Consider the following 22998-nt stretch of genomic DNA (forward strand, 5'->3'; position numbering starts at 1 on the left):
TACTTGCTTACTTTTATAAATGTCATTGGATCATCACAGCTTCTTAAGATATGAACAGCATGATCTGAGAAACTAAAGATCATGAATTCCTCAGTTATTGCAGCGATTAACAGACTAATCCAAAAGCCACTGAAGTTAGTAGAAAGACTGCACAGGCATTAGCTCAAGCCCAGATGCCTTCTTAACTTAAGGCGTGAATTATGTTCATAACTACTCATGTCAATTTATACGGATGTGAACTTCCCACAAGCAGGGAAAACATTTACCGTTGGACCACACAGAAAGATCATTGTTGAAAATACTTTTCAAAAATGTGATGAAATTTTAATCAGTTTGTCTCTCAGAAAGAAACCACATCAAATGTCTTTTGTAAGAAAACAAAAAACCCTGTTGGCCTCGTTGTTCATAAGACATTGAAGTTTGTAGCAGTTACAAGCTATTCATGACTGACTTCAGTGTCTTTGACTAATTAAGCCAATGAAAATAGCAGCCTGCTGATGTCTTTTAACACAGAAGGATTTGTGTATCATAAAAAAGAAATCTGAAATATCTGAAACACTAAACTTGTTCAGAAATCTTCCTTGCCTGGTTAAGTTTAGAACACCCACACATCTTCATCTTACGTTTAGAGAATCATGAAAATAGGATCAGGGTCAGCTTAGTGCTTTGAACAAAGAAATGTCAGACTCACCAAAAGCAGCAATGAAAAAATATTGAGATTTAACTTTAAAGTCTTTCCAGTCCCTCAGTTATGTCAGCTATTAAGCCAGAATTCTTTTTTCATGTTTGAGTATAACAAATATAAAGATCATTGCTAATACCTATGAACATTACCTTACCTGTGAATTTCATATCTAAGATTCAGCTGCATAACAAATGCTACACAGAGCAAAAGCCTCAGAGGTGCTAGGAACTTCAGCAGATATGACAGCAAATTATGGATCTGAACAGGAATTTTTTTTCCCATTTCATGAAAACCGCCTCAAATCACACACTCCCAAGTCTTTTTGAGAAAAAGCAAGATCTTTCAATAATTTTTGTTTGCAAAAGGAAGTGAGAAAGAAAAAAATGCTATCCCAGTTTAGAAAGTACAACAGGGATTAAACATATATGAGTTCAAGTCCTTCTTGCAAATCAAGTAAAGCAAAAACTTGAATGTCAGTCATCCACATACCATATCACTACAGTATTTGCCAGTTTATTTTTGAGTCCTGCTCACCCTTATCTTGGTCTCATTCCTCCTGCTTGGCTTGCTATTTCACAGCAAGTATATTTTGGCCAAAATATTCCTGAAAAAAACTTTGGTGATATGAGTCACAAATTAGTCTACTTAATCAGAAAAAAAGAAAACAGGAAAATCATATGCTAATAATAGGAACGATTAAAAAATCTTGTTTTAACAGGCACTAGGTTCCACCATGTCAGTAGATGCTCCTTTTTGCGATGAAAGCTGGCAAGATTTATTTCCTGAGCCTATGCTTACAGCTCTGTTACATAAGACATGAAGGATCAGTGTATTACCATGAAACCATTGAGCAATCCTGTTGGTGTTCCTCTCAAACCCAGCACGTCGAGGGATCTGCTCTTCTTTGAACCAGCGAATGATGACATCTCGGGAAAAGGGTCTAGAAGGACGCTCCCAGATGTTACTGCATTGAAAGGCAAGTAATTACAGAAAAGAGCCATACAGAGAATTGGCAGTGTATGAAAGCAAGGGACAATATAAATATTAATATCTTTTTTATGTATTTACAAAACATACAGCTACAAAATGGTCAGTGTAACTGCTGTTCAGCATAGCTCACTGAACAATTTTAACCTTTTTTAAATTTGTTAAAATTATTTTGAGTTTTTATGGAAACCAGAATATTTTGATTTTACATTTGCAATAGAACCTTAAACATTTTTTTAAGCACAGAACTTAAACTGTAAAACAATTTACCACAAAAGATGCAATAGACATTTCAGTCAGCTTTCCTTTCCCACCTCATTTTTATTCCAACATACGTATTGACAAGCAAAGTTTATTTTTTTCTTTTTCACTGCCACGAAATTCTAAATCAGAATCAGCTACAGGTTGTGTATCCAAACGATTGAGCATGATAGAGGGAATGTTTTTTTTAAACTCTTATGTTCCCTTTGCATTCTCTACTTGCCGGCCTCCCTTACTGTTTCTACTACTCCCTAGGCATTTTAGATTATTTTAGCCAGTAGGAGGCAAATTAGGTGGAAAATCCATCCAGCTACCCCAAATAAGGACTAAGGTATATTATATCAAATGAAAGTATAAGTACATTCCAATTAAGCATACAATCTCCTTTACCCTGATAACAGTAGTAAAAGGGAAGTTTTACAATGTATTTCTGTATAGTTTGAAATCCCATGGGTTTCTGGGTGTTCAAACTGTTAGCACAAATTACCACATCTTCATTACTCTTTTTCTTCAGATAAATAGGATGAAGGCTAGTGTGGGTATGTCTACTTGTACTATAATTTCACTTTCATTTGGTGAGACGTACACTTCACAGTGCCCAGTACAGTGGCTGGCTACATACTTCTAGCTTTCCTACTCCACCTGCCATGGAGCTGCCAGTTGATGTTGTATATTTCTAGACAACGTAACGGAGAGCTATTACTAAAATTAGAACGTCAGCTCAGACGTCACCAAACTTGCAAGATAATCAAGAACCCTCAAAACCAATCCAGGTTCTGCAATTCATGACAGCAAGGTGCTCTTTAGAAAGAAATAAAATCAAAAAGATAGGTGCTGTCTGCTTGATGATATGCAACTGAGTCCTTCTTTCAGCTTTTCTTACTATTACTAAAACTAGCGATTGATTCTGTTGATATCAAGTGATGAAACCCACAGTGAATGTAATAGTTATTGCTAAATTACACAAACACATGTGAGTAATCTGACCAATATTCATCATAAAATGTGAAGGTACAACCATGAGTGAGGGGAGAAAGTGCGAATTCAGTTATAGACACATTAAAAAAAAACAAACTACATGTGTTTCTTATTTCTGCTTTTGAATATTTTCTATAAAGAAATAAGAAACTCGTTCAATTCCAGGGCTCTACAGTCCATTCTCATTTCTTAACTCATTTATCTCTAATTCAGTTTAGTTTTGAAAAACTTGTCAAATCCATAATTTTTTCTGCCCTGGGCCAAATCTCAAAATTACTCTGTCAGTTTCTATACAGCTACTGTGGTCGGGCTTGTCCAGTAGGGGCAAGAAGAAAGAAATACAACCACAAAAGTAAAAATAAAAAAAACACAGTAGACAAAAGTGTAAAAGTGAATAATCGGGCCACAAAGTTTCATTGGGAAGAGAACACTCAGCAAAATAAGAAAGACAGTAGGAAAAAAAATCAAATGTAAGCTTTCTAAACTATATAGAAATTGTAAGGGAGAGAGAGATCTCAAGTAAAAATAATACTATTTTCATGCGACTTTTTAAAAGGAAAGGCAAGGTAAGGTAAAAACTAAAGGAGCTATACTTCATTCTGAAAAACTGAGAGACATAACACTGAACCCACATTCCCTTGAGGCAAAAAAATCTGTCTCACGCTAGTGGTAAATAACAACATACTGTGCGTCTCCTCCTTGACCTCCCAGGCCACTGACAGAGTAAAATTTTAGATACACATCTGCTCCTGTTTTACCATATCAGTGTTAGGTGTGAGTAGTTGAATTATGTTAATTTATGTATATTCATTATTAAAGCACATGTTTAAAGCAACTTTTATTTTTCTTGATACCTTCAAAATCAAGTCATGGACAGACAAAGAGGAGCCTTAAGAGGTAAGAAAAATAAATACTGCTTGTTTTTTGAAGTATAGGCATAGCTTAGAAACAGATGAATAGTATTGAGCACAAGCTGGATAATGATCAGAATACTTTTCAGCTCTTTTTCAGGTCCTTTTTGAAAAGGATCACATCTAGCACCACCAAATTCTATAGTAAATAACATCACCTCAGAAGCTCAGAACTTCAGGTCAAAGTTATGGACCATCTTTTTCAAAATCTGCCACGTTTAGTAGTGTTTTTATTACTTCAATTTGAAGAAAACTTGAAGTAGTTTGGAAAAATAATGAGAGAATTCCTTTGACAAGTTGATTTGATGGTAATTTTAAAGATCCTGCTCTCTCTGAGAGTAAAATTCTGATTCCTCCTCAAACTGGGAGTTTTGGCTGCTGTTACCGGAGAGTTTCTGTCTCTCAACACAGCAGAGTAAAGAATTTGTCAAAGCAGAACATGTTTCCAAACAATGAAGGACAGATTCTCTCTGGTGCTACACTGACTGGTAAAGAAAAAGAATGTAATGGGACTCTTTCCTTTCTGAGCTTGGATATTGGTTGTTGAGCTTGCTTTTTTTTTTTTATCTATCATCCTGCCAGTGCTCACATTGCCTTTATCACCACATGAAGCCAAATTAATGTTATAAGAAATAGCCAGGAAAAGAATAGAGTAACTAGTCCACTTTCTAGCACCCATCTGCCAGTTTGGATTCTTTTCCTCTTCTGCAATCCATGGCACTCTCTAAATAGTCAGATGAAAGATTAATAAACACCAAAGACACTTGATTTTGCCTGAAAAAAACCCCAACTTAAACCCCCTGAAACTTAGGAGTACGACAGCTCTCTGTAAAATGTTTCAAAGAGCTCTTAAGCAGCAGGCAGTTTTAGGCTTGAAGCTTAAGACTTGCCTAAGAATTTGTCCATTTGACTCCTCTGTATCATAGCCTTGCATACTAATCTAATACTGACTTTTGAAGGACCCATACCTCTCTCTCTGTGAACTCTAAGAAATCTGTCTGAAAAATAAATGGCATTTAGTTTACATTAAGTATTTAGTCTGTTTTCATTTTTCTTTAAACATTCTCTTTCTGGTCGTAGTGAAAGAGCCAGACTATGAGAGTTTCCAGCAACTGAAGAAGAGCTTGTTGAAATGGTAGGGATTGGAGAGGGAGCAATTCAACAGAAAACTATTTCAAAGTCACTCCTGCACAAACCAACCTGGATGCTGCAGAGAGAGATGGCAAAGGTCTTGCACTACTGTTGTTCAGTTTTATCTCCTGATCATTATTCAGGCTTGTCCCCTGGAACAAATTACTCAGGCCAGCCACCCTTCCCTTCTGGATGGCACGCAAGGATTGTCGTCGGTATTCATCCCGGGCCCTGCGTGCTTTGTGGCTCCTTTCCTCATCTGCAGCTTTGGAGCGGCGCACTGGGTGGAGTGAATGGGAAGGATGGGGAGGAGAAGCTTTAGAAATACAGCCATTTACCCCTTTCCTTATACAACAACTTACTGTCTTTATTCCTTATATGATCTGATTTTAAGAATGTATGCATTACAATGCACTATGAAAGAGATGGCTAACTGGATTACTTCCCTGATGCTTCAAATACAGGCCCACAACTAGATGAAGCATGCCAGACTTGAGCTATCAATGAACTGATCACTGGCAATAACTGAGCCTCTACATACTGCGATTACATCTGATACTTGCTTTGGCTGTAAAGAGAGAAATTCTGCTTCAGGACATCTTTTCCGCTGGCAGTGCACCAAGTTTTATGTTTCAAGGGAGAATGTTAACTACTGCTTAAAATTAAGTCTGTGTTTAACAGAATTCTTTGCAACCATGCACTTAACTAGAACTGCAGGAGCTACTCCCAAAACTTACAATTATAAAAACTAACACGTAGGTCACACTTTTTGTTGTTGATGTTGCTTTCTTTCTGAAAGGCATATGCTATCTTTGTTACAGTACTTGAAGTCACAGAAGTCTCCATCTTGAAAACCACAGTCTAAAAATGGTTTCAGTAACAATGGAGAAATTAATAGCCATTGGAAAGGGCACACTGGTGCTACGGATGGGGTTGTCTCACACTTGAGTCTCTGAAATTGCATATAAAGAACCAGAATCTGTACTGGAAGATTTAATACACACGTATCAATGGCACTGACCAGGGAGTCATATATTTCCATAACCTGAAATGAGCATGTTGCTCTGGCCATTGCAGGTCAGACGTCTTTCACTAAACCTTCTTCATTTTAAAACTAACGTACTAACAGGCCTGTTTTCAAAATGGTATCACTTAAATGCACCACGAATTGCACTGCAAATATTCATCATCTATCAGCTCTTTTCTGGCGCCTCAAGCCCTGTTTTGATGACTTTTTTTTTTTTGAGACACAAATAACTTCAGGCAGACAAATTATTCCAGTGCAAAACAAACCTTTAACATCCAGTGAAGCAAATATTAAAGCAGCAAGCTATTGCCTCCAGTAGCAATTATCAATCCTGCCATGACTATCTTGGCTTAGATCATACCCAATTCATAAAGTGCACACACTATTTCTTACTCTACTGTGATTGTACCTGTGACTAGGAATGCATGATATAACACCAGACAGCTGCATTTCATTAGGTTGTTTGCATGCCTCTGGTCTACACTCCTGACTCAAACGAAGCAGAAGTACAAATGGATTTGTCCAAATTATGAAAAGGTTTAATGGAATCAAGAAATAAAAGTGCTCAAAGCAAAATGAAATGAAATAAAACCCTCTGGGCAAATGAGGGAAAGAGAAAAGACCTTTAAGCTTAGAGTATGTAATATTATCATAGGTAGAAAGATATACAGGACTAAAAGCTCATCAAGATAGCATAATAAACAAGTCATACATGCTTCATATGTATACAACTGGCAGGATTTCAGTTTCATTTACCTACATACCCTATAGTTTTAGCTAAACAAAGTAACAAACAACTGTACAGCACAAAAAATATGAGTAACAGGTTTCACTATTTATCTTACAGGTAATTTTTAAGGGTAGATAATGTCATCTAAACATACTACTTCAATGGGTCAAGTATATTAGTTACAAAATTTCTGTGATTTATCCTTTGTAAAGCCACTCAGTAACAGCTGCTTTAAATGTAGACTTTGTGTTTGCAACAACACGAGAGACAGCAAGGAAGATGAGTGCAATGCAGCTTGGTAAGACATTTAGAAACCAGTCATTGTTTGCCACAATCACAGTATACAGATCAAGGGCAGATTGCCTGGAGCTTTCTGGGATTCTTTTCTACTGATGTACAGGCTGCCTGGTAATGAAAAAGGCAAGGTCTTCATCTTCATGCCCCACTTTCTTCAGCAATAGATACTCTTTTCAACAGACATTCCTACTGTATTTTTGCTGGCTAATAACTCTATACTGTCAGAAGCCAGTGACTTGGACCACATTTTCCCAACCTGTATCAAATTTTAATACTTCTTATCACAAAACAATGGGGAGAGGTAGCATAGTTTGCAACTGTCAAATATTAACATTCAGAAAACTTTTTGAAAGGATGCCTGACATTCAGCCTTCCCTATCCATCCATGTATCTGTATATGTGTTTACATATACATACATACCCATACATGCATCTGTATATATGTCAGGATAGGGAAGGCTGCATGCTATAGATGCATACAGATTATATATATATATATATATATATATATATATATATATATAGGCATCTCTTTCATGTTATGAAGAATTTTTATTGAAATTTCCCAACTGAGGTATCTGAAGAATCATATCATTGACCATAGGGACGCATAGGGTCTATTAATCCATTTTATTTTTCATTACTGGAGTCCTGATTTTCTCCCTATCCCATTGCTTATTCCCAGAAACCTCTCTCTCTTTCCTCACATTATCTTTAGGAATCATCTAGTACAGCTCCTACTGTGGATCTGTGTTGCTACGTTACGCCAAGTTTCTTTTTAAACTCTCTGACTGGTCAAGGGACTTTGTGCTGGTTAAATAATCAAAGTCACTGGCACCAATAACTGGTTTTGGTGACTGGGAAGAGTATTGCAGATAAAGATTCATCCAGCCATTGTGGTCAGGAATCTACAAAAATTTGTCCATTTGCTCCAGTCAAGATGATGTGTGTCACATGAACCATCCTCTCTTACCGATACCTCCCACAAATTTATCCATCTTTAGAAAGTCGTGCAAAGTCTGAAGGTGAATCTGGACATATTTCTGTGGCAGGTTTTTCTTACAATAGAATTTAATGAATAGTCATATTTCTCTCTTTGACCCTGAACCATCTTACTAGAAATAGGAACTTTATATCTGGATCAAGAGTAGCACAAATATTCTAAGATCGAAGAAGCCAGAAATTCTGCATTACTTGTTGTATTTCAGGACACGTCATAGCCTTTCTCACAATAAGAAAGCAAAAGTAATCAGGACTTCTAGTACTATCTTAAGTAGGAACAGATTGCTTTTCTTGACTGGCTGTCCTTTGACAGTAAATGTACTTCTGGCATGACCTCTGTGCAAAGCATTAAATTCAACAGTCAATATTTTCAGTAGGGAGACTAGATATCTGAGTGATGTCTTCCATCCTTAAAATCTCTGAATCATCACCACAGATCCATATAACTAGGATCAAGAATTACTACAAATAATAATTTACATTTTCTTCATCTTCCTTTTATATTATGGAATAATGTCAGGACTGACAAGACTGGAAGATGAGGAATATGATTGATTTGTCAAGCTCACAGGAAATCTACAGTTCAGCCAGTTCCCCTAAGTCCATCTCCACTACTAGTTTTCTCTTCAGGTGTTGGTGATACCAACAACAGGTATATCCTCCTTCAGCGCTCATAGAATTAAGCACACTTCTGCCCTGATGGCACCGTAACTTGTGTAGAAATGCCTGAGCTGTTTATGTAGGTTAGGTGCCAATATGATTGTAGGGGCAGTACAGCAGGCCAAAAATGGGTTACCAAACCCTCCTGGAAAACTGGTAAAAATATCCAGACTGATGTCTGTGCTGTCATGATTGTATGGTTATCATTACTAGAACGAAATAGTTTAAAGCCAGCTTGGACATGTCTACATGACCTGCAGTGTGAACATACTCTAACAACAAAGAAGAAACCACAAAGCTTGTGTATGCAAGAGCTCTTATGATCCTATAGGTCTTAATTTGAGTTTGCCTTGTTTACCTTGAACAGTTTACAAGAATCTATTATTCCTCTATTCTAACCTAAGTTGTCTTTTGAGGGAAAATACAAGATTTCCTTTTATATTTTCACTTAGGATTGGGAATTCCCTATTAGCAGTCCTGGCAAAGTTCTAATACCAAATCTTTTGATACAGATGAGGATTAATTCATGCTGTGCTGCAGCTGAACGTGATGACATCATTTGTGAAAGACTAAGAACTTTCCATTTTGTATAATCTATTTTGTGCTTTTGAAGAGCTGTGAGTTACAGCCAGAGCTATGTGAAAGCAGAAAAAAAAAACCAAACATGTGCCATGAATATGCATCCTCATTTTTAAATTATTTTGTTTCAGCTTTACTCTTGTTAATAATTCTTGGAAGCTTGTTTATGAGCAATTCAAAATGACTACTTAATAGATTAAATTCAATCTTCAAATTTTCTGAGTGCACATACAAATCACACGGTGTTTTCCCGTTTCCTAATTGGAAAATAACTTCCCACAAATACTCTGCAATATGGCTCCAGTTCAGCAATGTTCTTATCTGAAAGCATGTGAATAATCGCATCCCTATTCAACAACGCACTCTGAGACCTATTGAAGTTCAGTGAGCACATACTTAAGGTTGAGCACTTGCTTAGTTAGTGCATAGCTGAACTGGGGACGACTCACTTTAAAATTGAGCATTTTATCAAATGCTCCTGCCAGTAAACTCACTCACTTGAATTTCTGTGGAAGATAAGTACCAAACAAGCACAAATTCCTTTAAAATTCAGAAAAAAATAAATTCATAGACACCATAAAAATATAACAATAGAAAAGAAGCTATAATGAGTCAGCCTGGTATCCTACTTCCAACAGAGACCAAAAGCAAGTGTTTAGAGAAAGGCGTAAGGACAGATCAAGTCACTCAACTCTTTTTACATTTTTACTGGAATAATTTTTGTCTGGAGATGAGTACAGCTGGTCAGATGGTATCTGAGCACCTCATTGCTTGATGCAGTTTGCAGCGGTTTGTAAGTGTACTAACAGAATGCCTTTTGCAATATTCAATCAAATGAACATTTATGCTACAGTTTTTCCTGTTATCTTTTGCACATTCCTTTTCCGCTCTCACAGAGAGAGGTCACACTTAGAGACTGTAATATAGGGTATTGTTTAGTGAATACTCTAGAAACCTACAAAATGGAACAGCCCGTAGAAAGGTCCAAAACTAATCAGAATATATACACTCCTCTATCCAAGCTTAGCCTTAGTTCTTGCTTCTCAGTTTCAAAGAATAAGAGCTTTGAACAGTGGACTCTCTGAATCTGTCTATTCCACTATTCATCTTCTCATTTGCCAACCAACATACTTGCTCCACATAGTAACTCACAACTGCCCTCTAAAATACCCCAACATATATCCATTATATGAAATCCAAGTGTATAATTGCTCTTACAATATCTTTTTTTTCCTTTTAGTACTGATTTCTCAAGTTATTTTACATTTGTCATTCAGTATATTAAAAAGGACTAAAATTATGTATTTCAATTAACACAGCGGTTCTATGGGCTTTTATTGTTATATGGCACAATCAGGCAAACAGCAGAAGCAAACTGAACCAAAGAACAGAAACTAATATTAGCAACACTTTGCTTATTGCCTTGGCAATAAACAGCTGAGGGATAATTTGATGAGGAGAGATGAATCCTCATCACATTCTAAATTCCATCTACTAAATAAATTAGTAGTGTCATCAATATCATTGCTACATTTGCTCTCCGCAATAGCTACTCTAGCACTGCTGTTCCTCTTCAGTACTGACCCCCCCAGCACTGTTGAATATGAAGGGCTGACTTCAAGGAGGTAAGACACAAAGGAGCCTGGCCTTGTTCCTAATGGGCAATATGGTTTCCATTGCAGGTGTGTGGAGACAAAAGATGTTAATATTACATCTGCTTGTAATTCTCTTACGCATTCATGCATTTATTTATTGCTTATAAAAGATGAGAAGTGGATAGCTTTGCCTAACTTGACTAAATTTCCTCTTGGTGTCCCAAAGGAATATTTGGAGACAAAATGAAAGGCTTACCATAAAAAGAAAAAAAAAAAAAAAAACTGGAACTGAAATAAAAAGTGAAAAATCTGGTGAACCTGAGATGCTAGTTCATTCCATAGCAATTTCAGATGTTCCCACTTCCAAATATTTGTTTTTGCCTGTCTGCTGGAGGTTCTGGCTTCTGCAGCAAAGTTAAGGAAACGGAAGATGTTAACATTCCTCAGGAAGCTCAATGCAAAGTCTGGTATCATAGCCTAAACCAGACAGGAACTGGTTTCAGATAAGACACTAAACACTGCATCTTCATATCTTAAGTTGTCACACCCATTTGCTAATGGAGCACAGTTCTAAGCCCTCAAACCAACTGGGATATATTGAGACACTGAGATAAGCATAAGAGGATAAATAAGGATGTGATACACTCTAGTCATTAGTCTGCAGTTAGTTTAATGCTAAATCAATTACTGATAACAGCATAAACTCTGGCAGCACAGAATTTATAGTAGGCTGCAAAACCCAATTGTTGTGCCGCCAGCTAGAAGGTGCTGAGCTTTTGTTTTGCCACAGCAGCACTATTATTGGTGACCAGGCTAGATAGCTTGAAATTACGTGAGCTGCAGTCGGTCACCCTTTTGACTACAAACAGGTCTATAGGTATTGAGGCACACAGACTGAAGGTGACAGAATTCCTTCAGAGCATACAGAATATGCCAAAGGCTACACAAGAAAAAATACTGGTGGTAGATTATATCCATCAACATATGATGCAGTCAAAAGTGTTTTGGCAGACCAACAATGCCATTACAGAATTCATTGTCAAAACCTTTCATAGCTTATTCCTTTCCTCTCTGCCTTCTCCCATAATTCCTCTATTACATTTCTGATATCTGTCCCTGTACAACCAACATTCCTTGAGAAAACAGACAACAATTTAAAACCTCAATTACCTCTTTAATGCAATAGTAAGAAAATGATAGCTGGTTTTAGTAATGTTCACAGTATTTGTTCTATTGCCAATTTCAGTGTAAAGATAGGCTAGATATTTTTTTTTAAATGGTTGCAAATGTATTTTCTTTCCTTATCTATCATCAAAAAAATGCTAAAGTACATAATACCATCCTCTATGCTAGGTTGCCAGCTGATGCTAATTGACAATGCTTCATTTTCTACAAAACTCAAGGGCTATTTTGTCTCCAACTCATTCTGCTCTTAAACACCCAAAATACAGAAAGCTACAGTTTTCCTTTCCAAATAAACAAGTACACCTGGATTTAGATAATTCTCCAGGAAATAATTACCTTCTCTTTACTGACAGTGTAATATACAGAGGTTTTATTGATCAGAAAAGAGCGTAGCCTGCTATGAGCTTGGAAAATGGCACCAGTGTATCTTATATAGATTTAATTCATGTTGTACAGATTGATTCACTATCACATCAGTTCCAGGTAACAGGACTTCAGTAATTAGTCTTCAGGAACTCCTGAAGTGATGACTAAAACCACAAAATAAACTCATTGCATATGTCGAAATATTTCTTTTACTTCTGTCAGGAAATAACACTACAGCAATATTTTTTTCATACTTCATGAGGTATTTCATGCAACACATACTGATGATCAGCTCCCTAAAATCCCATTTATAGTATTAGCTAATTAACCTTTGTGCTATATACAATTAATACAATAACCCCACATGAGCTAAAACTTTCCAATCATTACATTTCCTTTTTTTGCAGAGTAATCAAATAAGTATAGATGTGGGAAATAAAAAATATTCTTCCCACAACAAAAATGCACAATTCTTACTGCAAACAAATTTCCTACTTCTAAAGGCAACTGTACAATAGGCTCCAGATGGAGTAGATGTACATTTTATTCACAATAACATATTAAGTCTTATTTACTCATAATATGGACCTTTACTTACCTACAGTAGGTATGTATACATATATAGTAATACATTTGTTCTGTTCCTTATAGGCTTTTAAAAATCACTAATGTATTTTTAAATTAATCACAATGATAATATTAATAAAGAATTTCAAGGTGGCTAAAAAGGAACAGCATCTCCATAGAGTGAGATCATCATCATAAGAATTCTTTTCAGGGCAACAATCCAAATATTATTTACTGTAATCTTTTGAAATGAAGTGAGTTTCAGTGCTGATATCATAGCTTGACCCCATCACCATATGGAAGTAATTAAAATACAGATGAAGACAGATTTTACCTCTTCAGAGATAGCCGAGGACAAGCTGTCGAAATAACTGTGTCCAGAGTTATTATTACTAAGCCACAACTGTTAATTAATTACATTAGACAAAAATTTATGATCTCAGTCACTGTACATGAAAAATTGTCTATAAGGCATTGACATGGATTCTTATTCAGAAAGAAATGTGAAATTAGTAAACTCACAGTAACTTTGGTTTGTAAGGTCAAGCTGGTAATTTCCTGCAAAATACTACAGCATTTTGCATTGCTCTAGGTAGAAGAGATTTTCAGCAACACCTTTTTCCATTCTACAAGTCTCCTTTTATTTGCTTTTAGAAATACATTAATCCTGTGAAGGTAATTTTACTCACACTGTTCTTCCCACTCCTGGTCATCGTCGCTGTGTTGACCATGCTGCTGAGCTTGCTTGAGGCTCAGATACAACTCTCTTGCTCGGATTTCTTCCTGCTGCCTTATTTGTTCTTCACCCTTTAGTCTTTCCTCTTCTTCTCTTTTCTAGGCAAAAGGAAGTAAAATAGAGGCAACTAAAGAGGAAGAATGTGCCAAAAGTTAGGACACTGCTTCAGTTGCTTCCTCCCACAGAGTAGCTACGTTACCTTGGACAAATCACTGTCTCTTCTAGCTTTGGATTTCTCACCTATCGCAACAGGCGTAATAGAAGTTTCCCACCTCTTAGGAATTTCTGAGAAAGGTATGTTTTGAGATGCACAGGTGTCACAGGAATAAGGAATATGTAAGCATCTAAGACCCAAAATCTACGTGGAAAACATGTTTTATCACGTGGCACCAAAGCCTGTGCTATCCTACAATCCATAAGCAGTGCTCGTTTTAAGTCCACAGGCAGTCCCATTGGAGATATCACTGTCACTCAAGCAGTATACACATCATCTACAGAATCTGTAGAATTCAGTAACTGATTTACGGGTGTTCTTAGTTTAGCAACTGTCACCATGTGTCATCATAACCAGCACAGAGAATAATGTTTTCCAAATATCAAGATCATTACATTCCGGAAGAAAAGCCAGATCCTTCAGCACACACCAGTCACTTTGCAAAATGTAGCTAAAAGTAACATACAAAAAAGTTCCCCTCCAAGAAGACCTTAAAGGAGATGGAAATTTGATAAAGATTGCCTCTACAGCTGGCCTTCCACATACTACCAATAACACAGGAGCTTGATTAGTGCAGAAATAGGAATCTCTATTTGTTTTCTAATAAAGCTTCCCAATTTCCTTAGGTAGCCAAGAAGCAGATTTAATTCATTGTTCAATTGAACCCCCCAAAAAACCCCAAACTGAACTTCATTAAGTGTTATTCATGTTATTGAAATAACTTCAATTATGAATAAGAACAGTTTTTTATTTAATTTTATAATGGAACCAACACTATATTCTTTTGGGTAACAAACTTATGGATAAGAATTTTGTTATAAGTCACTGAGTAAAATCACCTTGAATTACTAACCTAGTTACCTAGCCTAAATTATAAGTAAAATATAAGGGAAGCCCAAAGTAGATTGTGAGTTGTTGCAAAATGTTAATCCTATCAAATTTCTAGGGTGAAGAAACTGACATTCAGTTGAATAAAATCTGGTGAAACTCTGCTTTTTACATTAGGAGGTTTGAGAGAGATCTTTCTGTCTTAAATAACTTTTGCTTATTAAAGGTCAGAAGTGAGACTTCATAAAATCTTTGCATTTTCCTAACTTTGCTCCCTTTCAGTGGGGTTTTAATGTTTCATTGCAATGGGACCAGCAATAGTTGAGCACAGGGGAAAAAAAAAAAACAAACAAAACCCCATAATTACTTTAAATTGGAAAACAATTTTCTCAAATGCACCAACATGTTCTATCAATCAGTGGAGCTGATATATTTGAGCAAATGTTTCTTATCTGCAGACTTTGGACTGGTAATTTTTCTGTTTCTTAAGACACGGTATGACGTAAAGTCTGAAAATTATGTTCAGATGGGATTGCTCCTGCTCTCAAAGGGGAATAAGACATATTTAGCTTCCTTTTTATTGTATCATATTTGTGCACTGTGAACTTTGTAAAAGGGCATATTTTCTAAGTTTGAAAACAAACTTTTATCATAGCAGGATTCACAGCATGACCAAAACATTCCATAGCCTATTTTAATAAGTACTACAAATATGAGTGGAGACATTTAAAAAATGGGGCCAAAATCTGACTTCTTTTATTCTCTAAACTTAGTCTGTGGGTTCAGGAGATGCAAAACCGAGCTTTCATTATGTTGCTCATAATCCTGCAAAAAGTTACTTGCATACCTATTTTTTTTTTTAACACGTAGGTTCTTCCATAGAATCATAAAGGTTGGAAAGGACCTCTGAGATCACAGAGTCCAACTGTTAACCTAACTGCCAGGTCCACCTCTAAACCATGTCCTCAAGCACCCCATCCACAAGTTTTTCGAACGCTTCCAGGGACTGTGATTGCACCACTTCCTTGGGCAGTCTGTTCCAATGCCTAACCACTCTCTCCGTGAAGAAATTTTTCCTAATACCTAATCTAAATCTCCCCTGGCACAACTTGAGGCCATTTCCTCTTGTCCTACCACTTGCTACTTGGGAGAAGAGACTGACCCCCACCTCGCTACAACCTCCTTTTAGGTAGTTGTAGAGAGCAATAAGGTCACCCCTCAGCCTCCTCTTCTCCAAACTAAACAACCCCAGCTCCCTCAGCCACTCCTCATAAGGCTTGTGCTCTAGACCCTTCACCAGCTTCATCGCCCTTCTTTGGACACGCTCCAGCACCTCAATGTCCTTCTTGTAGTGAGGGGCCCAAAACTGAACACAGTACTCGAGGTGCGGCCTCACCAGTGCCGAGTACAGGGGCACTATCACCTCCCTGGTCCTGCTGGCCACACTGTTCCTGATACAAGCCAGGATGCCATTGGCCCTCTTGGCCACCTGAGTGCACTGCTGGCTCATGGTCAGGCAGCTGTCAACCAACACCCCCAGGTCCTTTTCCGCCAGGCAGCTCTCCAGCCACTCCTCCCCAAGCCTGTAGTGTTGCATGGGGTAATTGTGACCCAAGTGCAGGACCTGGCACTGAGCCTTGTTGAACCTCATACAGTTGGCCTCAGCCTATCGATCCAGCCTGTCCAGATCCCTCTGTAGGGATCTACCCTCCAGCAGATCAACACTCCTGCCCAACCTGGTGTCACCTGCAAACTTACTGAGGGTGCACTCAATCCCCTCATCCAGATCAGGGGTGACTGAACAGGACCGGCCCCAACACTGAGCCCTGGGGAACACCACTTGTGACTCCTGTTCAGTGTTTGAAGGTGCTACTTACGGGAAAGTTCACAGTATGTATAAATGTTTGTTATAATTCAGCCTCTTTTTAGGCTGAAAGGGGCTCAACTATCCCAAAGCTATATTAATTCAGTAGAAGTATACATTAATTGATTAACACTTCCCTACAGTAAACAGTTTGTATTTTATAATACATCAGAAAAGTACACATTTGAAGGTTGTCCTATCTTAACACCTGCCAGGACAAAAATATCAAAAGCAACTCAACTATATAGTAATACAAGTGTCCAAACAATGTTGTTGTTTAATGCCCCTAACAGGGACTCATACACATTTTCCCAATGGTGAAACAGGTGTCTGGAATATCTGTCTGGAAAACAGAAAAAACTTTTTGTCCACCATGGGGAAGGAAAGGCTTTTTATTCTCTCCTCCCCCTGCCCCAGTTCTCTCTAGCTCTGCAGAAGTTATCTGTTGTTAACCAGAAATCTGGAATTAAAGGAAGCCAACTCCAATTCTTTTCAGAAGATAGCTTTCCAAAGGAAGCAATATTGCTGCTTGCAGCCTCTAGAAGCTCAGTGAGGGCCAGAAGCAGCAGAAGGAATCAGGACTGTTTGGCTGTTCTGGTCAGGGATCATGCAATGGCACATTTAAGGAAGAATGACAAAAAGACTGAAAAGAAGTAAGCAATTTAGCACTGACAAGCAACACCATCTTCAGAGTGGGAAACCGGAACAAATGCAAATCTCCAGCCTTTGAAAGAATTCAACTGCTTTTCCATTTCCCTAAGTAACATAAATCAATGTTTCTCCATTTAGCACAGCTGAACTCCACCAGTTTACACCAGCAGAGGATCTGTCTTCTTGATAATACAACAAATCAAAAGACCTGAAATATTGGGTATTAATAGTGATGTACCTGTGTAGTGAATAATAGTTCCATAACACACATGATGAACAATACATTAGGCTGCTCTTATTATTTCTGAGAAAGAAAAGCCTAGTATTGTTCTTCAGTCAATTTTAATGCTAGTATCTTTCATTATTTCTATCATCATCCTCCCATTGTTATCTCTTGAGTCCTAAAAAGATTAGTTGAGTGGACAGCTCATTACTTTTGAAAAGTCAATGCTTTTAGGAAGCACTGATTTCAAAGCCCAGCAGCTCTTTTGGAATAAAAAAAAAATTAAAAAATAAATTATCTTTTTAAATACCCCATAGACTTAGGGATTCCATATTTCAGTTGCTAGCAAATGGCTCTATTCCCTTCTTGGAAAAAGTATGCAATCAGCTATTCTTTATTCTTATGAGGAGAATACTTATTCACTTAGCTTCACTACCTAAAAAAATCCAATACATCTAGGCTATCTTTTCAGGAAGATGGACAGACACAGAGGTAATCCTGGGTTATCAAAATGTTTTCAGTTCAACATCTCAAACCACAAGGTAAACTTAATATGGGAGGGGGAAGAGGGAGGAAATCAATCTCACAGCAGTTTCCGTGACTCGCACAAGAGTTTTGTCACAAGTTTGTTTTGGTTTTTTTTTATGTAGCTATTGTTGAAGCATTTGTAGTAAAAAGATGAACCTGTCTAAAAAAGAAAACAATGAATAAGCCAAAAACTAGAATTCAGGTAGAGTTTGAGTTCTTAATGGAAAGCAGTAATGCCTACTAAGAAAATTCTACCTTTCTTTTTTGTTTTTAGTAAGAAGAAGGAGACTCAAGTCAGTGAAGAGACAACAACAACTGCTGGCACTTGATTCTGAATTCACAAAACTTTTTCGTATCATTTTCCTTTTTAAAGGAAGAAAAAATTTAAATACCATTTATTCAAATTAGCACACGGATGCATTTGCAAGTATATTCTACAACACTTTAAAGGTGTGTGTGAGGAGAAAAAAACCTTGTCAGTATGACACAGGAAAGAAAAGTCATACTTTTGTCAAGTGTGAGTAAAAAGTGTCTATTTGTATTTAAAATTAAAAACAATTGAACTTTTCACATTTACTCCACTGGAAGAATACAGCAACCAGTTTATCTGCTTCTCTCCATGAACCCAATCCCGCACATCAGAGCTGAGAGTGAAGAGCTATAATAATCTACAAACATCACCTTCTGCCTGACAGTTGAGAGAGATTGTACTGTGTGCCATGACCCTTTCAGCTCTTCCAGAATAATTAGGAAGGTGACCATTCAGTATGTAGTTGCAAATTGCCAAGAAATACCAACCTGCTACAACAAATCACACTGGCAATTCAATAGGCAGCAGTAATCCTCTCCAGCTTTAACTCCACTGGAGAATTTGAACATGCTAAATGATCTTATCTAGCCTCTGGCAGTTGAGCATTTACCACAAACTTGTTATTTGTTACTGTAAATGTGTGCCTCACAATGTTCGATAGCTTTACTACAGCCAGCTCTAAATTATATTAAATATTAGCCATGGTTAGCTTCTAATGTTTCAGTCCAGTGCAGATGAGAGGAGATTAGGTCAGCATTTAGGTTTTCCTGCAGTAAGATTTAAAAAATGCACTGAGGAAAAGCCAAAATACAGCAGTTGATTTTTTTCCAATGGAAAATTGAGCTTCTGGCTGCCATGGCTCTCAAGGTTTCTCTGGGGAGTCTTATGGGATGCAGGGCAGCTGAATGACTGCCACCCTGCTCAGGGCAAAACCTACAAGACGTATTTGTTATAACAGTCCTCTCTGAAGCAAAGGATGCCTGGGATTCTCTCAGTGCTTCAGGCTGGCAGGAAGTGTCTTTGGCAGCCCTGAGAGCTGCAGCTAGTCAGCTGCATTACAGCTGCCGTGAATCTCCTGAGCCCCCTCAGCAATCACCCCTGAGCCAGGGCAGACATTCAGGCTACCTGTCACAGAGCTGAGAGGACAGCTTGTCTTCAGATCCAAGCCCTTAGGACTCCCTGCTCTGAAGAAGGGAATCTGGAGATCCCGGGGTCCCTGGCTCCAGGACAGCCTGTCCTCAGCAAGGCTGACACAGCAGGCTGAATTCAGAAATCAGTGTTCTCCACAAACCCACCTGACAGTTTCCAACAGATCTGAGTGAGTATCAGCAGAAATATGTCAAACCCTTCCCAACCTTTTTCTGAGAAAATTCTCTCACTTGACTCAGAAAAGAAAGTGTTTGCAGAGACATTGTTTTCTTATCTACTACCAGTGTCTCAAAAGGAACACAGGGTTTGCATCACTTCACTGGTCTGTGCATGTCTTTGCACAGAGACAAATGTATGAAATGCAGTCATGCTTTATGTAGAAGTTGCATTTCAGTCATGGATATGCCCCAGGACATGCTATTCACACATGGGTCACATAGAGAGGTAACAACATACTGTGGTTCACAAAGACCCTCTTTTAGATGAGAGAGAAAATAAAGCTAAGGACTACTCCTGATTGGGAGAGATCTGAGATTTATTGCACGTGCTGGAGCAGACTCTACTTGGGTAACTTGCCATAGATCCAGTGACAATCTACTAAGAGTTTGTCTCTGGATCTTATGGACTCTTCACAGCTTGAATTCCTGATACATAAACTATCCTCATTAGTGGCTCAGATTTTCCCATTTACTCATGGAAAACATCAGAGCTTTGCTAGTTTTTACTAGCAATCCAGAATAAAGACAGTGGCTTCAGCAGTGCAATCATTACTGATGTCACTGGGGGAAAGATTTTTCTTTGAAATTAATATCACAGTTCCTCACAAGTAGGATAGAAAAATTCTGAAGACTTGATTCCCAGCAGAAACTAACAGCTGCCTCACTTCCAACGTTGTTAGAGAGACCACTGCATAGAAAAAAAAGATTTTCTGAACTGTGGTCACACAAAAGAAAACAAAATGAAATATTACTGAATTATTGTAATTGCGATTGAATGGACCCAACTGAGACATTTTCAGAATGAGCTGGGTGCCAAACCCCAGCGAGAAGCTGTTGTCATGTTCCTGGATTCTAAGTACGCTGTCCTTGGGAAAGAGCTCAGTGTTTTCTTGGCACAGCAAAGCATAGAGCTGAACTCACAGCTTATTTGCACTTAAAGATAACAGGCCCACTCAAGTGCCTGATGTTTACTTGGAGACAAGAGGTTTTTTTCAGATCAGGACAGAATGCTCACTGCTATATCATAAGCAGCTCACAGTACTGTAAGTGGTGACGGTGACATTTTACTGTATTCCTAAACTACATCTGGCAGCAACTGTCTGAAGAATCAGGTCCACAGCACTTTTGGGCGCAGTAAAGCACTCAGACGTGTGTTGAAAGCCCATCTAAGTCAATAGGACTGAAGTGTGTTCTTTCTACTAAGTGTAAGCTGTCCTTATTAGAGATTTCCCGAACTGAAGCACTAATTATTCTGTTCTTCTCTGAAGGTTGATTCTAAACCTGCCTTCTTTGATGAGAACAGAAACAGCCAGAACATAGAAACTCTTGGAGCCACACCTTAAAAAAAAGTTCGCTTCACTCACCACAATCCCAACTGGAATTAAAGGTTAATTTAATTTAATTTTTTTACAATTAAACTTGCATTAAAAAAAAAAATGTGGAAGGAAATTATGATGCACTGTTACTATCTTGTTGCCTATCAAGAGAATAAGGATTATTTCTCCTTAAGTGCCACTCTCATTAGAACTCCTACTAAATATTTTTTGATGCATGAAGAAAAACAATGCTTATAAGAGTTTATATACAGCTTTTGGTTAACACACATTTCATCTCCCAAGGCATTTTTAAGAAGCAATCTAGCTTTACTGTCAACTGTTCTTATATTATTAAATTTGGCAAGTATCTGATGTTGTCATACAGATAGTACTGTACTATTAATATTCTCTTGCTTTATGTAGGCCACATGAAAAATGAGCCGAAAGAGTATCTCTCTGTTATTTCTAAATGTAGCTGAAGGATACCACCCTCCCCTGACTGGCTGATGCTCATACCTTTAATTTGCCCTAGCTCTGCACATTGTTCAAGACTCTTAATGACATCAACTGATAACAGCAGGAAATTACGCCTATGATCTCATAGCCTTTGTGAATTAGCAAAAAGATTAATGATAGTAATTGGCTCTCTTATTTGTCCTTTGGAATAGGTGTATAAAAGACTAGCTGTCCTTAAACTGCAAAAATAGAGCAGTCAACATTTATATTCTAGCATCATAAATTAAAAGCATTTCTGCTTAAGAAACACCAAGGAAAGCAATACTTTTCTAATAGTGCTGGAAAAGGAAACAGGGATCATCATTCACTTTGATATGTGAGATATCATTTATATAGTGCAGACAGCCCTAAAGTCCCACAATAGGTCAAGAGGAATAAAAGTGTTTTTAAAAGGAGTGTTTGTGATACAATATGGTTAGAAATTAAACACATCAGCAGAAAGGACAGAATTTCAATCTCCCAAGTCAAAATGCTTCAAGAGGATGAATCATTAGCAGAGACTGAACTTTTCATACCCCAGTTTGGAGACCGCTTTAAACGCGGCCTGGTCATCATCACAGAAGGATGATTACCAATGCATTAAATATTTTAAACCTTTTAAAGTGGGTTTGCTAACTGATCTGCATCTCATTCCACACCCTGAATCATTCATGAAAGGTATATTTCTTCATGATTTCAATGATTGCAGTCATACATGAGTAGATTCATTAATTCATTTTTTTTTTCCAGCACCATAGCTCTATTCACTTTTTGTAGTTGGAGGCAGATGCCAGAAACATAACTTTCCTATTTTCCTGTCTAGGTGCCTTTCTACTCATTCAGCTTGTAAATATTTCATGTACTTCTTCCACTGCACAATAGCAGATATAAAAAGAGTAAAATGGGAAGGAAAAGGAAAGCCAAGTGAGCTTAAATAAGCCAGTGGACAGAGAAGTTAACATCTCCCCCATATTAGCCTGTGAAATTCACTTGTCTTTGAAATGTGTTTGCTGTTTTTAAGTAGTTCTACAGCACTACGTACGAGATTTGCTCTTTCAAGACCAAGTAATAGATAAGCTGCTTTGCTAAATAGCAAAGGTGTGGTGTTATAGTACCAGGGATGAATCCTGCATTCGGATCTCTGCTGGTGGAACCCTATGTTAGCCCAAGTCCCCCCCTATCACATTGTAAAGTATAGACCTAATTGAAGACCCAGGGCTGGAAGTATAATTAGACTATGTTGTTGTATTAACATAGCAAATGCCAGGAGCACACTCAATAAAGGGGTGTTTTAAAAATAATCGCTGCATAATATCTTGTTTCCAAACTCATTCTTTAAGTCAAAGAGTTCATTTCCGCTGGGTCTTCTATTAAAAATTGTGGTCCATTTATTTAAATTTTTTGCAAACATTCTCTTCAAATGCTTGATTTAAAGGAAACCATAGGGGGGAAAAGGTTTCTATTTCTTTGATAAAATAAAGATGTTGGCAACTTTATGAATAGGG

The 22998-nt window shown here is 37.6% G+C and overlaps 1 protein-coding gene across 2 annotated transcripts in view; it reads right to left on the bottom strand.

Moving 5' to 3' along the window:
* Positions 1 to 22998, bottom strand: part of SH2D4B (SH2 domain containing 4B) — a 116144-nt gene that overhangs the window by 31084 nt on the left and 62062 nt on the right. For both annotated transcript variants that reach the window (XM_087764171.1, XM_009467803.2), the window contains 3 exons: positions 13651 to 13795; positions 5023 to 5233; positions 1522 to 1649 (listed from right to left, as the gene is read on the bottom strand). In XM_087764171.1, the coding sequence (XP_087620297.1) occupies positions 1522 to 1649; positions 5023 to 5233; positions 13651 to 13795 (484 nt within the window). The remainder of the gene's footprint in view (positions 1 to 1521; positions 1650 to 5022; positions 5234 to 13650; positions 13796 to 22998) is intronic.

Source organism: Nipponia nippon, unplaced genomic scaffold (genome assembly GCF_047370975.1).
Source record: "Nipponia nippon isolate SJK-2023a ecotype South Korea unplaced genomic scaffold, ASM4737097v1 scaffold_3, whole genome shotgun sequence".
NCBI lineage: Eukaryota > Metazoa > Chordata > Aves > Pelecaniformes > Threskiornithidae > Nipponia > Nipponia nippon.